Below are 16,746 nucleotides of genomic sequence, written 5' to 3'. Positions count from 1 at the left end.
GGCTTCCCTCGCTCCCTACGGGTTCGTTTAGTGCGACTTCACGTTGCGAGGGTAGGTGCCGTGGCTCGCCGGGAGAAGGCAGGAAGGCAGAAATGTTGACTCCGCCTGTTTGGTCCGCACGGGATACAGCGTTGCCCCCTCGCGCGTTTGGGGGGAGAGGGGTTCTTGTCGGATTTCCCCCCCCTCCACATTTAGAGTCGACGAGCGTTTAGAGTATTTGGCCGCTGTACATTCCCACGTGACGATAAGCCCACTTCGTAGGAGCTATCATTGGTGGCGGCCGGGTCGCTTCTGAGAAAAAGAACTACGTCGCTCGGAGGGGCCGTACATGGTAAAATAACAATCGTGAAAAAAAAAGTTTCGTTTAGATTTCGGATTTGGCCCGTGACTGTTCGCTGCACCCTTTGCGCACGAGGCCTCAGGGGTCTTTACCGTCAACATCACAGCAGACAGCGCGCTTCGGTCATCCCTCGTGGAGTCGTGGCCGTGGTAGGAAGCGAAACTCTCCCCCCGTGCCTCCTTCACCCCCGCAGATCGCACCGTGCGCTTGCGCCGGTTTCAATAACCGCGGCTCAAAGCTACTCGGAGTCAGTGCCGGATTATCGTAGAAGATTAAGTAGCTACACATGTCGTAGATAAGGGCCCCGCACCTTTAAGTGCCCGACGCTAAATGCTTTCAAGCTATCAATTCCGGTTAAGTGATTCTGCACTCGCTCTACTACTGTAGTACTATACTGCCTTCAACTTTTATGAACGACTGGGTGATTAAGGTTAGCGATTTGTCGTATTATCTGGCTGTATAGCAAATTAACAAATACAATTGACTTAACCATGCAAGCAAAAAATGTGTGTTTTAAAATGTATCTGTTTTGTTCATTTAGGGCCCCTTTATAACATCATACGCTACAGGCCCCGCACTAGCTTCATCCGGCACTGCTCCGAGTCGGCGTTTTTGGCGAGTTTTTCATGAGCGGTGACGCTTGAATATCGCGCAACGCACGCGCCAGGCAGCGGCGCTTCGCTTTTCACCACAGCGATGTGGGAAAGTGTCGTGTTGTTTGGCGTTCTTTGATTTGCCTTTATTGTTGTGAGTGTGACGAGAGTGAGAGAGTGTGGCGGTGTGTGTTTGTGTGTGTGTGGCGGTGTGAGTGTGTGTGAGTGTTACAATGTGACAGTGTGGTGGTGTGAGTGTTGTGAGTTGTGGTGGTGTGTGTTTGTGTGAGTGTGGTGGTGTGTGTTTGTGTGAGTGTGGTGGTGTGTGTTTGTGTGAGTGTGGTGGTGTTTGTGAGTGTGGTGGTGTGTGTTTGTGTGAGTGTGGTGGTGTGTGTGAGTGTGGTGATGTGTGTTTGTGTGAATGTGGTGGTGTGTGTTTGTGTGAATGCGGTGGTGTGTGTTTGTGTGAGTGTGGTGGTGTGTGTTTGTGTGAGTGTGGTGGTGTGTGTTTGTGTGAATGTGGTGGTGTGTGTTTGTGTGAGTGTGGTGGTGTGTGTTTGTGTGAGTGTGGTGGTGTGTGTGAGTGTGGTGGTGTGTGTTTGTGTGAGTGTGGTGGTGTGTGTTTGTGTGAGTGTGGTGGTGTGTGTTTGTGTGAGTGTGGTGGTGTGTGTTTGTGTGAATGTGGTGGTGTGTGTTTGTGTGAGTGTGGTGGTGTGTGTTTGTGTGAGTGTGGTGGTGTGTGTTTGTGTGAGTGTGGTGGTGTGTGTTTGTGTGAGTGTGGTGATGTGTGTTTGTGTGAATGTGGTGGTGTGTGTTTGTGTGGTGGTGTGTGAGTGTGAGTTGGGGCAAGTTTTGTTAGCGAGCACCTATGAAGGTTGGCACAGCGCACGAGGGGGTGAGTGGCCAGCCCCACGCCCGACCGCCTTTGTCTCCCTCGTAACGACCGCACCAGGTACTCGTTTAAGGCTGAGTCTACCTAGGGGAGGCCCGGGACCGGTTCCGATAATTGTCACCGGCGTTGTTAGCCGTGAACTCGGGTTGCAGGGTTCGTAGCGCAGCGTAGCGCTCACCGCGACAAACCCCCACACAATCACACGCCCTGACACACTCACACACTCCCCCACACATCCTCACACGCCACCCACATGGACCAGTCGTCTCACTCAGTCAACCCATGGCACCTCGGCCTGTCCAGTGACCTCCTGTCAGTGAGCCTTTGACACTTCACGTGGCCCCAAGGTGCACCTAGCCTGGCACGGGCACCGTGGTGATGTCACCTCCACTTCGTTGCTGCGAAGGGCGGCTGTTGCAGTCGTGGCTAGCGAGCTGCACTATGAACCCGTCGACCCGAATCTGGTTCCGGCTCACCATCCCGAATAACGGTGATGATTATCTGAACAGGTCCTGGGCCTCGCCTAGGTCGACTCAGCCTTAAATGAGTACCTGGGGAAACAAAGGCGGCCTGGCGTGGTCCTGGCCACCCCACCTCCTCGCGCGCGGTTCACAACCCTTGCCCCAACAGTCTCTGCTGAAGACTAGGACGGAGGATTCGATGTCTGTGTAGAGATTTGTTTTTAAACATCGTCATCCCTGGTGAAGATAAAGAATTGTGGAGGGGCTCGGAACAAACAATGAAGCAGAAGGGGTGTGTGTGTGTAGGTGAGGTCACGTGGTGTGTGTGTGTGTGTGAGGACACGTGGTGTGTGTGTGTGTGTGTAGGTGAGGACACGTGGTGTGTGTAGGTGAGGACACGTGGTGTGTGTGTGTGTGTAGGTGAGGACACGTGGTGTGTGTGTGTGTAGGTGAGGACACGTGGTGTGTGTGTGTGTAGGTGAGGACACGTAGTGTGTGTGTGGGTAGGTGAGGACACGTGGTGTGTGTGTGTAGGTGAGGACACGTGGTGTGTGTGTGTGTAGGTGATGACACGTGGTGTGTGTGTGTAGGTGAGGTCACGTGGTGTGTGTGTGTAGGTGGGGTCACGTGGTGTGTGTATGTGGGGTCACGTGGTGTGTGTGTGTAGGTGAGGACACGTGGTGTGTGTGTGTAGGTGGGAACACGTGGTGTGTGTGTGTGTAGGTGAGGTCACGTGGTGTGTGTGTGTGTAGGTGAGGACACGTGGTGTGTGTGTGTGTAGGTGGGGACACGTGGTGTGTGTGTGTGTAGGTGAGGTCACGTGGTGTGTGTGTGTGTGTAGGTGAGGTCACGTGGTGTGTGTGTGTGTATGTGTAGGTGAGGACACGTGGTGTGTGTGTGTGTAGGTGGGGACACGTGGTGTGTGTGTGTGTGTAGGTGAGGTCACGTGGTGTGTGTGTGTAGGTGAGGTCACGTGGTGTGTGTGTGTAGGTGAGGACACGTGGTGTGTGTGTAGGTGAGGACACGTGGTGTGTGTGTGTGTAGGTGAGGACACGTGGTGTGTGTGTGTGTAGGTGAGGACACGTGGTGTGTTAATAGGTGAGGACACATGGTGTGTGTGTGTGTAGGTGAGGACACGTGGTGTGTGTAGGTGGGGACACGTGGTGTGTGTGTGTGTGTGTAGGTGAGGACACGTGGTGTGTGTGTGTGTAGGCGAGGACACGTGGTGTGTGTGTGTAGGTGAGGTCACGTGGTGTGTGTGTGTAGGTGAGGTCACGTGGTGTGTGTGTGTGTAGGTGAGGACACGTGGTGTGTGTGTGTGTAGGTGAGGACACGTGGTGTGTGTGTGTAGGTGAGGACACGTGGTGTGTGTGTAGGTGAGGACACGTGGTGTGTGTGTAGGTGAGGACACGTGGTGTGTGTGAGTGTAGGTGGGGACACGTGGTGTGTGTGTAGGTGAGGACACGTGGTGTGTGTGTAGGTGAGGACACGTGGTGTGTGTGAGTGTAGGTGGGGACACGTGGTGTGTGTGTAGGTGAGGACACGTGGTGTGTGTGTAGGTGAGGACACGTGGTGTGTGTGAGTGTAGGTGGGGACACGTGGTGTGTGTGTGTGTAGGTGAGAACACGTGGTGTGTGTGTGTGTAGGTGGGGACACGTGGTGTGTGTGTGTGTGTAGGTGATGACACGTGTTGTGTGTGTGTAGGTGAGGACACGTGGTGTGTGTGTGTGTGTAGGTGATGACACGTATTGTGTGTGTGTGTAGGTGAGGACACGTGGTGTGTGTGTGTAGGTGAGAACACGTGGTATGTGTGTGTGTGTAGGTGAGGACACGTGGTGTGTGTGTGTGTGAGGACACGTGGTGTGTGTGTGTGTAGGTGAGGACACGTGGTGTGTGTGTGTAGGTGAGGACACGTGGTGTGTGTGTGTAGGTGAGGACATGGGGTGTGTGTGTGTGTAGGTGGGGACACGTGGTGTGTGTGTGTAGGTGAGGACATGGGGTGTGTGTGTGTAGGTGAGGACATGGTGTGTGTGTGTGTAGGTGAGGACACGGTGACTCCGGTGCGTGAAACCGGACGGGTGGGATTCACATTCTTCTGGGCCAGCAGGCCGTGAGAGGCATCTTTAAACACAAAGGCAAAGATCCCCCGCATAGCCTTGAACATTCTGTTGGGGCAAGTGCACCTGTGAAGAAGACCGGCACGGCGGCACACGAGGGGATGGGTGGCCAGCACCACGCCCGGACGCCTTTGTCTCCCCATCGCTGATGTTGTTACAGTGCACCACCAGGTACTCGTCTATCCTGAGTAGGCCTCGGGCTATGGCTGCAAATTCATCTGTAGAGTCAGATGAACACTGTGCACCGTGGGTGGGTCACGTGTGTAGAGTCAGATGAACACTGTGGTTGAGATGTTAACCATCTCACCTGGTATACAGGAGGTCGTGGGTTCGATCCCAATCCTGGATTTTTCTCCGGGTCCTCCGGGTTTTCCCTCCACATTTAGAATCAACATCACGCGTTTCGAGGATGTGGCTGCTATAAACGTCCACGTGATAAGCCACTTCGTTGAGCTATCGCTTGTGGCCCAGGTCGCTTGTGAGAAAAGAGCTACACAGTTCAATGGGGCCTTACCTGGTACATTAACACGTTTTGAGTTTTCAATCTCGATTTGAAGCTTTCGTGACTGCAGGAATCCATACTCTTTGGTTCTTTCGGTAAAGTCACGTGGGTAGAAAATATACCTACGTGACTTTACCGAAAGAACCAAAGAGTATGTTGAGTTTTCGTTTTTTTAAATATCTCCAGACCCGCCTCCCCACTGACGCGCACTCTTCTGGGGTGTACAATGATCAAGGAATACTGATGGGCCGCGAGCGTGTGTGGCTCTTTGAAGAGCGGCATCACGGCTCCTCCAGCGGTCTCACATCGCACTCCGCGTGCCTCTCATCCCATCACAAATCACCTTTCGTACGGAGCACCGTGGCTACGGAGCACCGTGCCTACGGAGCACCGTGTGTACGGCCTCGACACAACTAGCAGGTTGATATCAGGTGGCGTTTGGGGCGATGTGGCCCCCTTCTTCACAGCACACACAGAGAGAGACAGAGGCCAGAGAGGTGATTATTTCATTTGTGGAGTTCAGAGGCCAATTGAACGGGGCATTGCTTGGGGGATTTATAGCGAGGCCCAATGGTTTCCCCGCACTCTCATTAAGCCGTGATATCGGTGCACGCTGTGCAGCTTTACTACATCCTACTCCACGGACTTTAAGTGCCACTCCTTGGTGTGGCACTCAGATAATTGTCACTGGGTGTTGACCGTGAGCGGGAATCAAACTCGGGTCGCCAGGTTCGCAGCGCAGCGCGCGAACCGCTACACCACCGCTCCCCACTACACACATATACACACACACGCGCACACACACGCGTACACACGCACACATACACACACACGTACACACACACACGCGTACACACACGCGTACACACGTACACACACACGCGTGCACCCATTACTCTTCAACACTGAAGGGTAGTGCCGGCAGGGCATCATGGGCTGTCATTAAACGCCTCTGCCAGCCCACGCATCGCGCCAAAGTTCGTCTCTGTCGGTTTCAAGGGAGTCCACCAGAGGGCATTTGGCCTACTCTTCCACACTGGCGAGACGTCTCGGGAAGGGACGGGAGCTTTGCCCCGCCACGAGGTGGAGGAGTGGCGGGCGAGTTTAAGAACCTCGCACCGTCGAATCGACCGCCACTCCAGGACAGGGACGGGGATTCAGAGCCTCACCTGACTCCCCTGAGGCAGAGCCTCACCTGACATACTCCAATGAAAATAGCTGTTACAAAAAAAAATATTAAGATGTTTCCACTGATCTGTGTTACAAATGTAATTTCTGTACGATTCCAATCATTTTTATAGTCAAAATCGCCAACTCCTGAGTAACTGGATGGAGCGCGGGCAATAAGCGCGTGCCTGTTACTATCTCAGTATGTCACCAATGTAATGTTTGTAGACCCCTTCATTTCATGTCCTCGCCTTCCACACTCCAGGTAACTTATTTCACGTGTGTGTATAAAGATATTTAGGCTCGCTGGTCTCGTCATGAAACTGCAATGAAAAAGCACCAGGGGAGGCAGCTATCACATCTGCCTCACTGAGGGGACGTGTCTAACACGCCCCCCTCAGTGAGGACACGCCCCCCTCAGTGAGGACACGCCCCCCTCAGTGTGTGAATCTGGCTCTGACACGAGCCAGTGCCTCCCCAGCCATTGACCTCACCGCACGTCACTAAGCTCCAAGAGATCCGGCGACCGCTGAATTGGTTGCAGGCCCAGCGTGCCGACCGTGACACCAGGGGCCACGCATCTCCCCCCTCGAGCAGAAGTCGCGCGCTGGATACAACCGCAATAGCAAATCGTGCTTTGTCACTTTGATCCTTACCAGTGTGGTATCGATCGCTGAATTTGAATGTGGGATTGTAATTGAGGGACTACTGCTGTGATGTTGTGTTGGTGTGGGACTGTTGTTGTTGTTGTTTTGCTGCCTAGCCCAAGCTTGCATTGGGTGTCGACAAATCGGCAGGAATTGATGTACTTACATGATCATTTATTTGTAAGTACTGTATTTATTTTTAGTGATTTGTTGACTTCTCTGAGACTTTGCCCTGCCGCCGTGTGTTTGTTTGCTGTTGCCAACGTTCTGTCCCCGTGCACCCTACGGGGCATCTGTGAAAAAGAGCTTCATAGCTCATCGGATCCCCCCCCCCCCCCCCCCAGGATAAATAAAGATCCTGATTCCGATCTCGACTTAGCCTGGCAGGCGACATCAAGGCAGCGGAGAGCCGGGCGAGCTCCACGCAGCGAATTACCCGCCGTGTTGTGTTCGGTCAGGAGCCAGGGACAAGGTCACCGGAATTGCAACGCGTGGCAGTGTAGCACGTGACGACGTCTGTCTCAGGGCACGTCCATAAATGACGTCACGCGATTTTGGACGATTTTTGACCCCCCTCGTCACACGGCGTCACAAAAAGTCAAACCCCCCCCCTTCAAATATGACGTCACAAAAAATAAAACATGCTTCAAATCGCTTTAAACTATTGTCATTGTAGTGCGTATTTAATGTGGCGCTGCACTCTGATGTTGCAGGAAAAAACATTTATTAAAAAGTCTATTTAATAAGTAGAACGTGTTGTCTATATTGATTTTAAGTTGCGCATTTTGATGTGACGTCACATTTCTCAAACCCCCCCCTCGTCACACATCGTCACAAATGTCTGACCCCCCCCCCCAGGTGCGTGACGTAATTTATGGACGGCCCCTCACCACGCACGCGACGGTGCCTTATATATTTATATATTTACGCGATCTAACCCAAAAAAACACCTGTATTATGTACGTAGGAGTATGTCGGAGCCAGACGTGAGCATGTAGGAGTACGTGGGAGTGTACGTAGGAGTGTACTTGAGTGCACACCGTAGGAGCCGCACGTGTGGGGCACAGCGCTGCGCTGGTGATGGCACTGCGACCCAGCTGAGATTTCGTGGCCACGCGTAACATCGGTGGCAATCGTCTAGAACTGGTGGGTGCCCGGGGGGGCCTCTTGCCCGGTCAATTTGGCCTTCAGTGAATGTGGCAGTGCGCTTTACGTGAAGAGCAAGTTGGCACAGTAGGGGGCACAGGTGGTGCATCGGCCAGTCATCTCAGTCAATCGACCCACGGCACCTGGGTCTGCCCCGTAACCTCGTGTCAGCGGGCGTTCGACGCTTCACGTGGCTTCAACATGCACATGACCTGGCACAAGCGCCGTGGTGATGTCACCGCCACTTAATGGCCAATGGCGGTTGTTGTTTTTGTCGTGTGAAGAGTGCCCTTATCAGGCTAAAACCAAATTGGTTGAGGTTCGGAGACCCGTAGCCACTCGAGGCCATCGCTGCCAGGGCCAAACCTCCCAGCGGCGATAACTACAGCGTGGCTGCCTCCGAGGCGCCCACACGCATATATAGATTGAGTTTTGTACGTTGAACTTCTTTTGCACCGTGCGTAGCCAACCGTGCCAATCAGAGGTGCGGGGGAAGGACAACAAACTAAACACAAAAAGCAGTTCTAAAGAATTTGTTTTAAAAAAATCTAGATGTAAAAGTGCAAAGCTCCAGTGACTTCCTAATATCATTATAGTCATCAGCCATGACCTATCCACAGTTGGATGAAGGCCACAGGCTCGCAATGCAGTCATCCTTCTGTAATCCACGGGCCCGTTTAATCGCCCCACCTCGGTGGCCGTGCCCTATGGTGCGATCCCTCCTTTGGCCGTGACGTGTCTCTCCGGCCCAAGCCCAGCAGGCCACCCCTGGCACGGGAGGCGATTGCTGTTCCGTGCGTCTCAGTGGGTTTGTTTCACCTCCCGGGAGGAACGAGGGTGCAGCAATTTACTTTCCTCAACAGTCAATAATCGCGTCTCTGACTTGATTATGTTCCCCAATCCATGTGCTTGCTCCTCTTCTTGTATTCTCGGTGTAATTCGAAGGCTGCTCATGACCTCGTGTGTGGATCTGTGTTTATTACTCAGGGCAGGCAGCGGGAGTGGAGTCGTTAGCCCGCTGTGCTACTAACCCCAGCGGCCCCAGTTCAATTCCCACTCAGGGTCAACAACCGGTGACGATTATTTGAAGCGGTCCTGGGCCTCCCCTCGGTCGACTCAACCGTAAACGAGTACCCGGTGCGATGTGCAAAACATCAACACTGGGGAGACAAAAGCAGCCGGGCGTGGTGCTGGCCACCCACCCCCTCGTGTGCCATTCCGGCCTTCATAGGCGCTCGCGAACAGCACTTGACCCAACAGCCTGTCAAGGCTCCACGGGGGATCTTTGTCTTTGTGTGTGCCTGTACTCACCAGTGAACACGCTGCTCTTCTCCAAGCCGTGCTCCCTCTGAAACTGCGTTCTTGCGAAGAGTCGTGGGTCCGCGATGCCGACCACCTGCCCCCGCACGCACACAAAGACAAAGATCCCCCGTGAGGCCTTAACAAACTGTTGGGGCAAGTGCTGCTAGCGAGTAGCACCTATGAAGGCTGGCACGGCACACGAGGGGGTGGGTGGCCAGCACCACGCCTAGCCACCTTTGTCTCCCCAGTGGCGATGTTTACACACCGCCACCAGCTACTCAATGTAGGCTGAGTCGGCCTAGGGGAGGCCCAGGACCGGTTCAGATAATCATCACCAGTGTTAACCGTGAGCGGGAATCGAACTCGGGTCACCGGGTTCGTAGCGCGGCGCGCTAACCGCTGCGCCACCGCTCCGTGCGCGTACACACGCACGCAATGCACGCGTCACAATGACTCGGCCCAGTTCTCCCTCACCATTGTTACTTTGCTTCTTTAGCCACGAAAGCTTCGTTGAGTCTCACGACTCCTTTTCAGGGGGGTCCTGCCAAGTTTTTGTCGCAGTAGCCTGGCGATGCTGCAGCTGCCTGTCATCCCATTTGAGTCATTTGCAGACAAATTTGCAGCGTTGGAACGTTTTGGCCAATACCGGTCGCATTCTTACGTTTTTATTTTTTCATCTGCGTTGAGTTTTTTTATGTCGTTTGCCGTCGTTTGTTAATCTCGCTCAGCCAGACGGACGCCGTTGTAGCAAACCGCGCGCCCCGAAGGCCTCCGAGTGAGCCTCACAACGCGAACACAAACCCACGGCTCCGGGTCCGTGGGAAGACAACGACGAGCAAAGCGCAGTGACCATCGGCGGCGCTCGACTCACGCGTCGCACGCTCCACCACCACTGAGAGGCTCTTCTCAGCCGAGACAACAACAACAACAACTACGCGTGGGTGGCGGAGTCTGCGATGATCCCAAACAGATGACTGGTAAAATAAAAAATGACTTAGTATTTATAGTGATTTGATTACCTTTCCTATACTTTGCACTCCCTATCGTTGTGGTTGTGTGTTGTTGTTTGTTGTTGTATTGTTGTTTGTTGTTGTTGTATTGTTGTTTGTTGTTGAAACTTTCTGACCCCGTGCCCCGACTGGGCATCTGTGAAAGAGCTTCATAGCTCATCGGATTTCTCCAGGATAAATAAAGATTCTGACTGGGCAGCTGAACGTCCGAGCAGCTGAAAGTCGCTTCCCAGTAAACGTGCCAACGCTAATCCAGCGACGACGACCACGACCATGACGACGGTATCGGTGATGACGATATTGCCGATGATTAGCGGCTCAGCAGCCCCTTTGGCTCCAATTGCTCTCCAATTGCTCTCTTTTCTCCAAACTGCCAAAACACTTTCATCACGACACACCGCCCCTGCCGCCGCCGCCGCCGATGATGGCGACGATGACGACTACAATGACTTCAAAGGGCTACGGAGTCGCGCCGCGATTGCCGGAGCCCATCCGCTGTGCTCGCGAAACCCCAAAGAAACCCGCGGATGAAATAAGGTTCGAATATCGGGAGCGTCTCTCCTGCTAACGCGACAGCAACAACAACAAAATACGCCCCCGCCCCGCCAACCCCACCACACCACACCAGGCTCTCGAGTTGGTATCGCCGAGCCGAGATTTTTAAGCCCCAAATCGAGGGGAAGCAAAGTGGCTCATGTGTCGTTGGAAACTCGCAAAAATCTGGGTCAAGTCGCGCGCCGCGTGCGTGCATCGGGCGACGGATAACCGCCCAAAGTGCCACCTCACGGCATGGGCCACGCGTCTGCCGAGCGTATTTGCTGCACGCATTCGCTGCCGATGTAAGCCGCTTCCTGCGGTTGCCTGGCCTGGGCCCTGGGGGTTGGCGAGAGGGGGGCGGCCTGCTGACGGAGGTGGCGGAGGTGAGGGAAGGGAGGCTCGTCGGCGTTCGACAAGGGGGACGCACCTCTGATTAGCACGGTTGGCTACGCGCAATGCAAAATAAATTCAACGTGCATGACACATACGGCCAGATAAAGAGGGCAGCGGAAAGAGACCCCGCAAACTCCAAATATACAGCAGCAGGCGTCAAGGTCGGGTCGAACCCACGACCTCTTTGCACACCAGACGAGGTAGTTAACATCTCCTAGCCACCGAGGGCCCAGGTTTTGGGTCCATTCTTGGGGCGGCTCAACCTGGGCCCAGTCGGCCGTGAGGTCGCTCCGGAAAGGAGGCAACAGATCCCACGTGGAGGCAGAAGATCCCACGTGGAGTCAGAAGATCCCACGTGCCTCGCAACAGCATCTTGGCTCCACGACGCGGCAGTGGAGGCCGGGGCTTAGCGGCCCGAGGGGTAAGAGCATCGATGTTTTTTTGGCACAATCAAACTCTCGCGCGAAGGCATTGTGCTCTAATATCCTGCTCACAGAAACGAGGCCATTGTTTGTCGCCGCCATCCACTCCCAACAATGAGCCACTCAATCCCTCTTCCTGCCGTGGCTGCTGAAGCGAATTTGTTCGTTCTCGTCGCTGCCCCCGTGTGCTTTGCTTGCGGGCTGCACGTGCAAACTGCTGATTCGTTACCTCCTGCTGTGGGGTGGAGAACGCAACCACAAGCCACGGCCGAGTGATGTTATGAATGGTGGAGTGAGTGATGGATCAGTGGTGGAGTGAGTGATGGATCAGTGGTGGAGTGAGTGATGGATCAGTGGTGGAGTGAGTGATGTTATGAATGGTGGAGTGAGTGATGGATCAGTGGTGGAGTGAGTGATGGATCAGTGGTGGAGTGAGTGATGGATCAGTGGTGGAGTGAGTGATGTTATGAATGGTGGCGTGAGTGATGGATCAGTGGTGGAGTGAGTGAGGGATCAGTGGTGGAGTGAGTGATGTTATGAATGGTGGAGTGAGTGATGGATCAGTGGTGGAGTGAGTGATGGATCAGTGGTGGAGTGAGCGATGGATCAGTGATGGAGCGGTGGTGGTGCGAGCAATGGATGACACACAAAGACAAAGATCCCCCGCATAGCCTGTAACAGACTGTAGGGACTGTAGGGGCAAGTGCTGTTAGCGAGTACCTATGAAGGCCGGCACGGCACACGAGGGGATGGGTGGCCAACACCATGCCCGGCCGTCTTTGTCTCCCTAGTAGTGATTCTTACACACCGCACCAGGTACTCATTTGAGGCTGAGTCGACCTAGGGGAGGCCCACGACCGGTTCAGATAATGGTCACCGGTGTTGGCCGTGAGCCTAGACTCACTGTTCAGGGTCCTTAGAAACATCCTCCTAAGGTTCAGCCTCCATTTCTCCCCGACAGTCCTCATCTTTGGACACCCGAAGGGCGATGGATCCCAACATCTTCAGGGGCTGGTCAACGTGCTCGTCGGCTATGCCAAGCTCGCCATATACAGGGCGAGGAAGGTGGTCGTGGAGGGGAAACGTCCGGCCAGCAGCCTGGGCATCTTCTGCACTCTGGTCGGTGCCAGTGTGTGGCTGGAGTTCCGGCGCGGCTGACCCACGCCGCGTCGGCCTTCATGGAGCAGTGGGCGCTGGAGGAGGCCGTGTGCTCGGTGGCAGAAGACGGGGAGCTCTGCATGGAGATTATGAGCTACCGTCGGAGGCCGTAGAACTGCGAGGAGTGCTGGGTGTAGATGCAGCACTTGTCGTAGTTTAAAAAAATGTAATAAATAAAATTACATAGAAAACAGGGGGAACATAGAGAGAGTAGGGAGAGAGCGATAGAGAGAGTGGGGGTAGACTTTACTTTGAAACAACTTTTATTGTCGCCAGCAGCAACAGCACTGGAGGTGATTCTGATATGAAATACACAAAGTCACCAGCAAACAAATAAAACAAACGCTATAAATATACGTGCTGTGGTGCTAAATGCACCACACACAACACGAAAGAAAAGTCACGTGGTAGTGGTGGTCATCGCGCACGCCACGGTGACGAGCGAGCGCTTCAGAAGGTGAACACGAGGGTGCCGTCCACGCTGGTACAGAGAGGGGCTTGTCCGGCTCCCCAGAGTTCGAAGAAGAAGTGCACATCACCGACATGTGTGTGGTACGCGTGCTCCAGCCGCAAACGCGCCTTGAGCAGGCCTCCGAACACTAGAAGCACAGAGCAGCCGTCAGTGTCACCTTGCAGCATCTTTTTCCTCGTTCTGTACACCGCCATCTTCGCCTGAGCACAGGCGAAGTTGGCGAGGTCATGGCGCTTGTTAGCCAGATAAGACACCACCCCATATACAAAGCTGCTGTTGTAGAAGGGCACCCCCAGTTCCCTGAAGATGTCCCCCACAAGGCGGAACATTGGTTTGAGCCGCTGGTAGCGTAAGTACTGGTGGGGCAGATCCTCCCTGGCACCGCAGGAAATGCACAAGTCTGTTACCCCTGGCGAGATTCGGCTGAGCCACATGGCCGGTGGCAACGTGCAGTGTGCCAACCTCCACTAGAGGTCACCGCAGCGTTTGGCTACGGGGGACTTGTACATTTGTTTCCACTGAGGGGCAGCTGCAATGAGGGGAGAGAAATGGTCTCTCCATTTTGTGTCTGGTAGGTTGGCCAGGTAGAGAGAGGGGCTAGAGAGAGAGAGAGAGGGGCTAGAGAGAGAGAGAGAGGGGCTAGAGAGAGAGGGGGTAGAGAGAGAGGGAAGGGATCAGGAGGAGCAGAGCGTGCTTCTTCGTGTTGGCGTTTGTGTCTACGAAGAAAGTAGCACAGATTGATTCAAAAAGGGGGGGGGGGCACATAAAACAAATCAAGAAAAAAACCTAAAACACGACATGATGAACAAAGCAAAGTGCCGACTAAACCGAGCATCTGCTTGATTCCTCTGATCGTACAAAAGAGAGGAGATGGAGACTTGTAAACAACTGTTATTGCCGCCAGCAGCAGCACTGGAGGCGATTTCTATATGAAACACAAAGTCACCACCAACAAAAATAACCAAACACAATTGAAAAAACACGCGACGCGCACAACAACAGCGAGCACGTTAGAAGGTGAAAAGGAGAGTGCCGTTCACGCCGATACAGAGGCCTTTTCTGCCCCCCCCCCCAGCGTTCGAAGAAGACGAGGGAGAGAGAGGGAGAGAGAGGGAGGAGGAGAGAGAGTGGGGAAAAGGGGGCAGAGAGGGCGAGAGAGAGACAGAAGGGGCAGAGAGAGAGAGACGGTAAGACAGAGAGAGCCTGAGAGAGGGATACGGGGGGGTGAGATAAAGGTGAAGAGAGGGTAGAGTGAGAAGAGAGAGTGGGAGAGAGGAAGGGGGGTGGGGGTAGAGAAACAGAGGGAGAGCGGGACAGATAAAAGGGGGGAGGGAGGGTGGTGGGGGAGAGATTGGTAAGAGCGCGAGCGAGTGAGATAAGGCAAGAGGGGGAGAGAGGGAGAGAGAACGAGGGTGAGAGATACGAGGAGCGAGCGAGCTTGGATTCCTTCCTCAGGCGAAGCGAGCGCGACCTGCCTGCTGCGAGCCGCGCGTGCAGCAGGGGATGATGATGATGATGACCTTCACGTCGCTCGGGGTCACAGCAAGGTGACGGCTGCCGGCCGTGGACGAGGCCTAGGAACACCGGCGCGCACGCTGCACTTGCAGCTCGCAGCGTGTCGCCCTGGCTGCACGCTGTCACTTGCAGGGCGCAGCGTGTCGCCCTGGCTGCACGCGGTCAGGGCGACACGCCGCACTTGCAGCGTGCAGCGTGTTTTTAAATGTGGAGGGAAAAACCGGAGGAGCCGGAGATAAATCCACGCAACCACGGGGAGAGGGACACGCAAACTCCAAATATACAGCGGCAGGCGTCAGGGTCGGGATCGAATCCACGATCTCCTGTGTTCCAGGCGAGGTAGTTAACGTCTCCTAGCCACCGTGATGATGATGAATATAATGAGACACGCAAATCCAAATATACAGCAGCAGGCGTCAGGGTCGGGATCCAACCCACGACCTCCTGTGTTCCAGGCGAGGTAGGTAACATCTCATAGCCACCCTGGCGCCCCTTCATTACAGGAGCGCCCGATGATTGGCTGGCTGACGGCCGTGTACGTGTAGTCGTCGTGATTATGCTTGCGAGTGTGGGGGTCACAGGTCAACAGGGAGGTCAGCCTGTCAGTGGCCAACACGTGTAACACGCGTGTGTACTCTGCTGTGTGAGTGTACTCTCTGTGTGTGTACTCTGTATGTGTGTACTCTGTGTGTGTGTACTCTGTAAGTGTGCACTGTATGTGTACTGATGAGTTAATGAGTTAATGATGACGTCACCCTGCTGCTGCTCTATATAAGAACGGGAGACCCAGCAGAGCCTCACCATTCTGGCGAATTGCCCGATGATGCTGGATGCAATTACCAGCGAAACGTCGTACAACTCAAATTGTAAATGTTGTGGCTTCACGCTTCAACACACCGGTGGGCTAAAGCAGTGAACTATTTGTCTTTTGTCAACGTGACACATTTTTACTGATTGGCCGTGTCGGGTGGTGGAGGGTTACGACACATTTATAAATAACGCGATCTAAACCCAAAAACGTTGATTATGAATGTATGTGTACTGTGTGTGTATACTCTGTATGTGTGTACTCTGTGTGTGTGTGTAGTCTGTGTGTGTGTACTCTGTGTGAGTGTACTGTGTAAGTGTACTCTGTGTGTGTACTGTGTGTGTATACTCTGTATGTGTGTACTCTGTGTGTGTGTACTGTGTGTGTGTACTCTGTGTGTGTAGTCTGCTGCTGTGTGTACTCTGTGTGTGTGTGTTCTGCTGTGTGTGTGTTCTGCTGTGTGTGTGTACTCTGTGTGTGTGTACTCTGTGTGTGTGTACTCTGTGTGTGTACTCTGTGTGTGTACTCTGTATGTGTGTACTCTGTATGTGTGTGTGCTCTGTGTGTGTACTCTATGAGTGTACTCTGTATGTGTGTACTCTGTATGTGTTTGTGTATTCTATGTGTGTGTACTCTATGTGTGTACTCTGTATGTGTGTGCTCTGCTGTATGTGTGTACTCTGTGTGAGTGTACTCTGTTTGTGTGTGTGTGCTCTGTGTGTGTGTACTCTGTATGTGAGTGTGTACTCTATGTGAGTGTACTCTGTGTGTGTGTACTCTGTGTGTGTGTACTCTGTGTGTGTACTCTGTATGTGTGTACTCTGTATGTGTGTACTCTGTGTGAGTGTACTCTGTGTGTGTACTCTATGTGAGTATGTATTCTATGTGAGTGTACTCTGTGTGTGTACTCTGTGTGCTCTGCTGTGTGTACTCTGTATGTGTGTACTCTGTGTGAGTGTATTCTGTGTGTGTACTCTGTGTGTGTGTACTGTGTGTGTGTACTTTATGTGTGTACTCTGTGTGTGTGTACTCTGTGTGTGTGTGTACTCTATGTGAGTGTACTCTGTGTGAGTGTGTACTCTGTATGTGTGTGTACTCTGTATGTGTGTGTGTGTACTCTGCTGTGTGTACTCTATGTGTGTACTCTGTATGTGTGTACTCTGTATATGTGTACTCTGTATGTGTGTACTCTGTATGTGTGTGTGTGTGCTCTGTGTGAGTGTGTGTACTCTATGTGAGTGTGTACTCTATGTGTGTGTACTCT

General features: G+C 53.5%; 1 protein-coding gene across 1 annotated transcript in view; it reads right to left on the bottom strand.

The window, feature by feature from the left end:
* The window catches only part of LOC144942697 (putative oxidoreductase YteT), a 244,460-nt gene that overhangs the window by 178,993 nt on the left and 48,721 nt on the right, over positions 1-16,746 (bottom strand). Inside the window, exon 3 of the mRNA XM_078869534.1 lies at positions 9,177-9,261. Within this exon, the coding sequence (XP_078725660.1) occupies positions 9,177-9,261 (85 nt within the window). The remainder of the gene's footprint in view (positions 1-9,176; positions 9,262-16,746) is intronic.

Source organism: Lampetra fluviatilis, chromosome 28 (assembly GCF_964198595.1).
Source record: "Lampetra fluviatilis chromosome 28, kcLamFluv1.1, whole genome shotgun sequence".
Lineage (NCBI taxonomy): Eukaryota > Metazoa > Chordata > Hyperoartia > Petromyzontiformes > Petromyzontidae > Lampetra > Lampetra fluviatilis.
The sequence above is the reverse complement of the archived record's forward strand: the minus strand, read 5'-3'. Positions and strand labels throughout refer to the sequence as shown.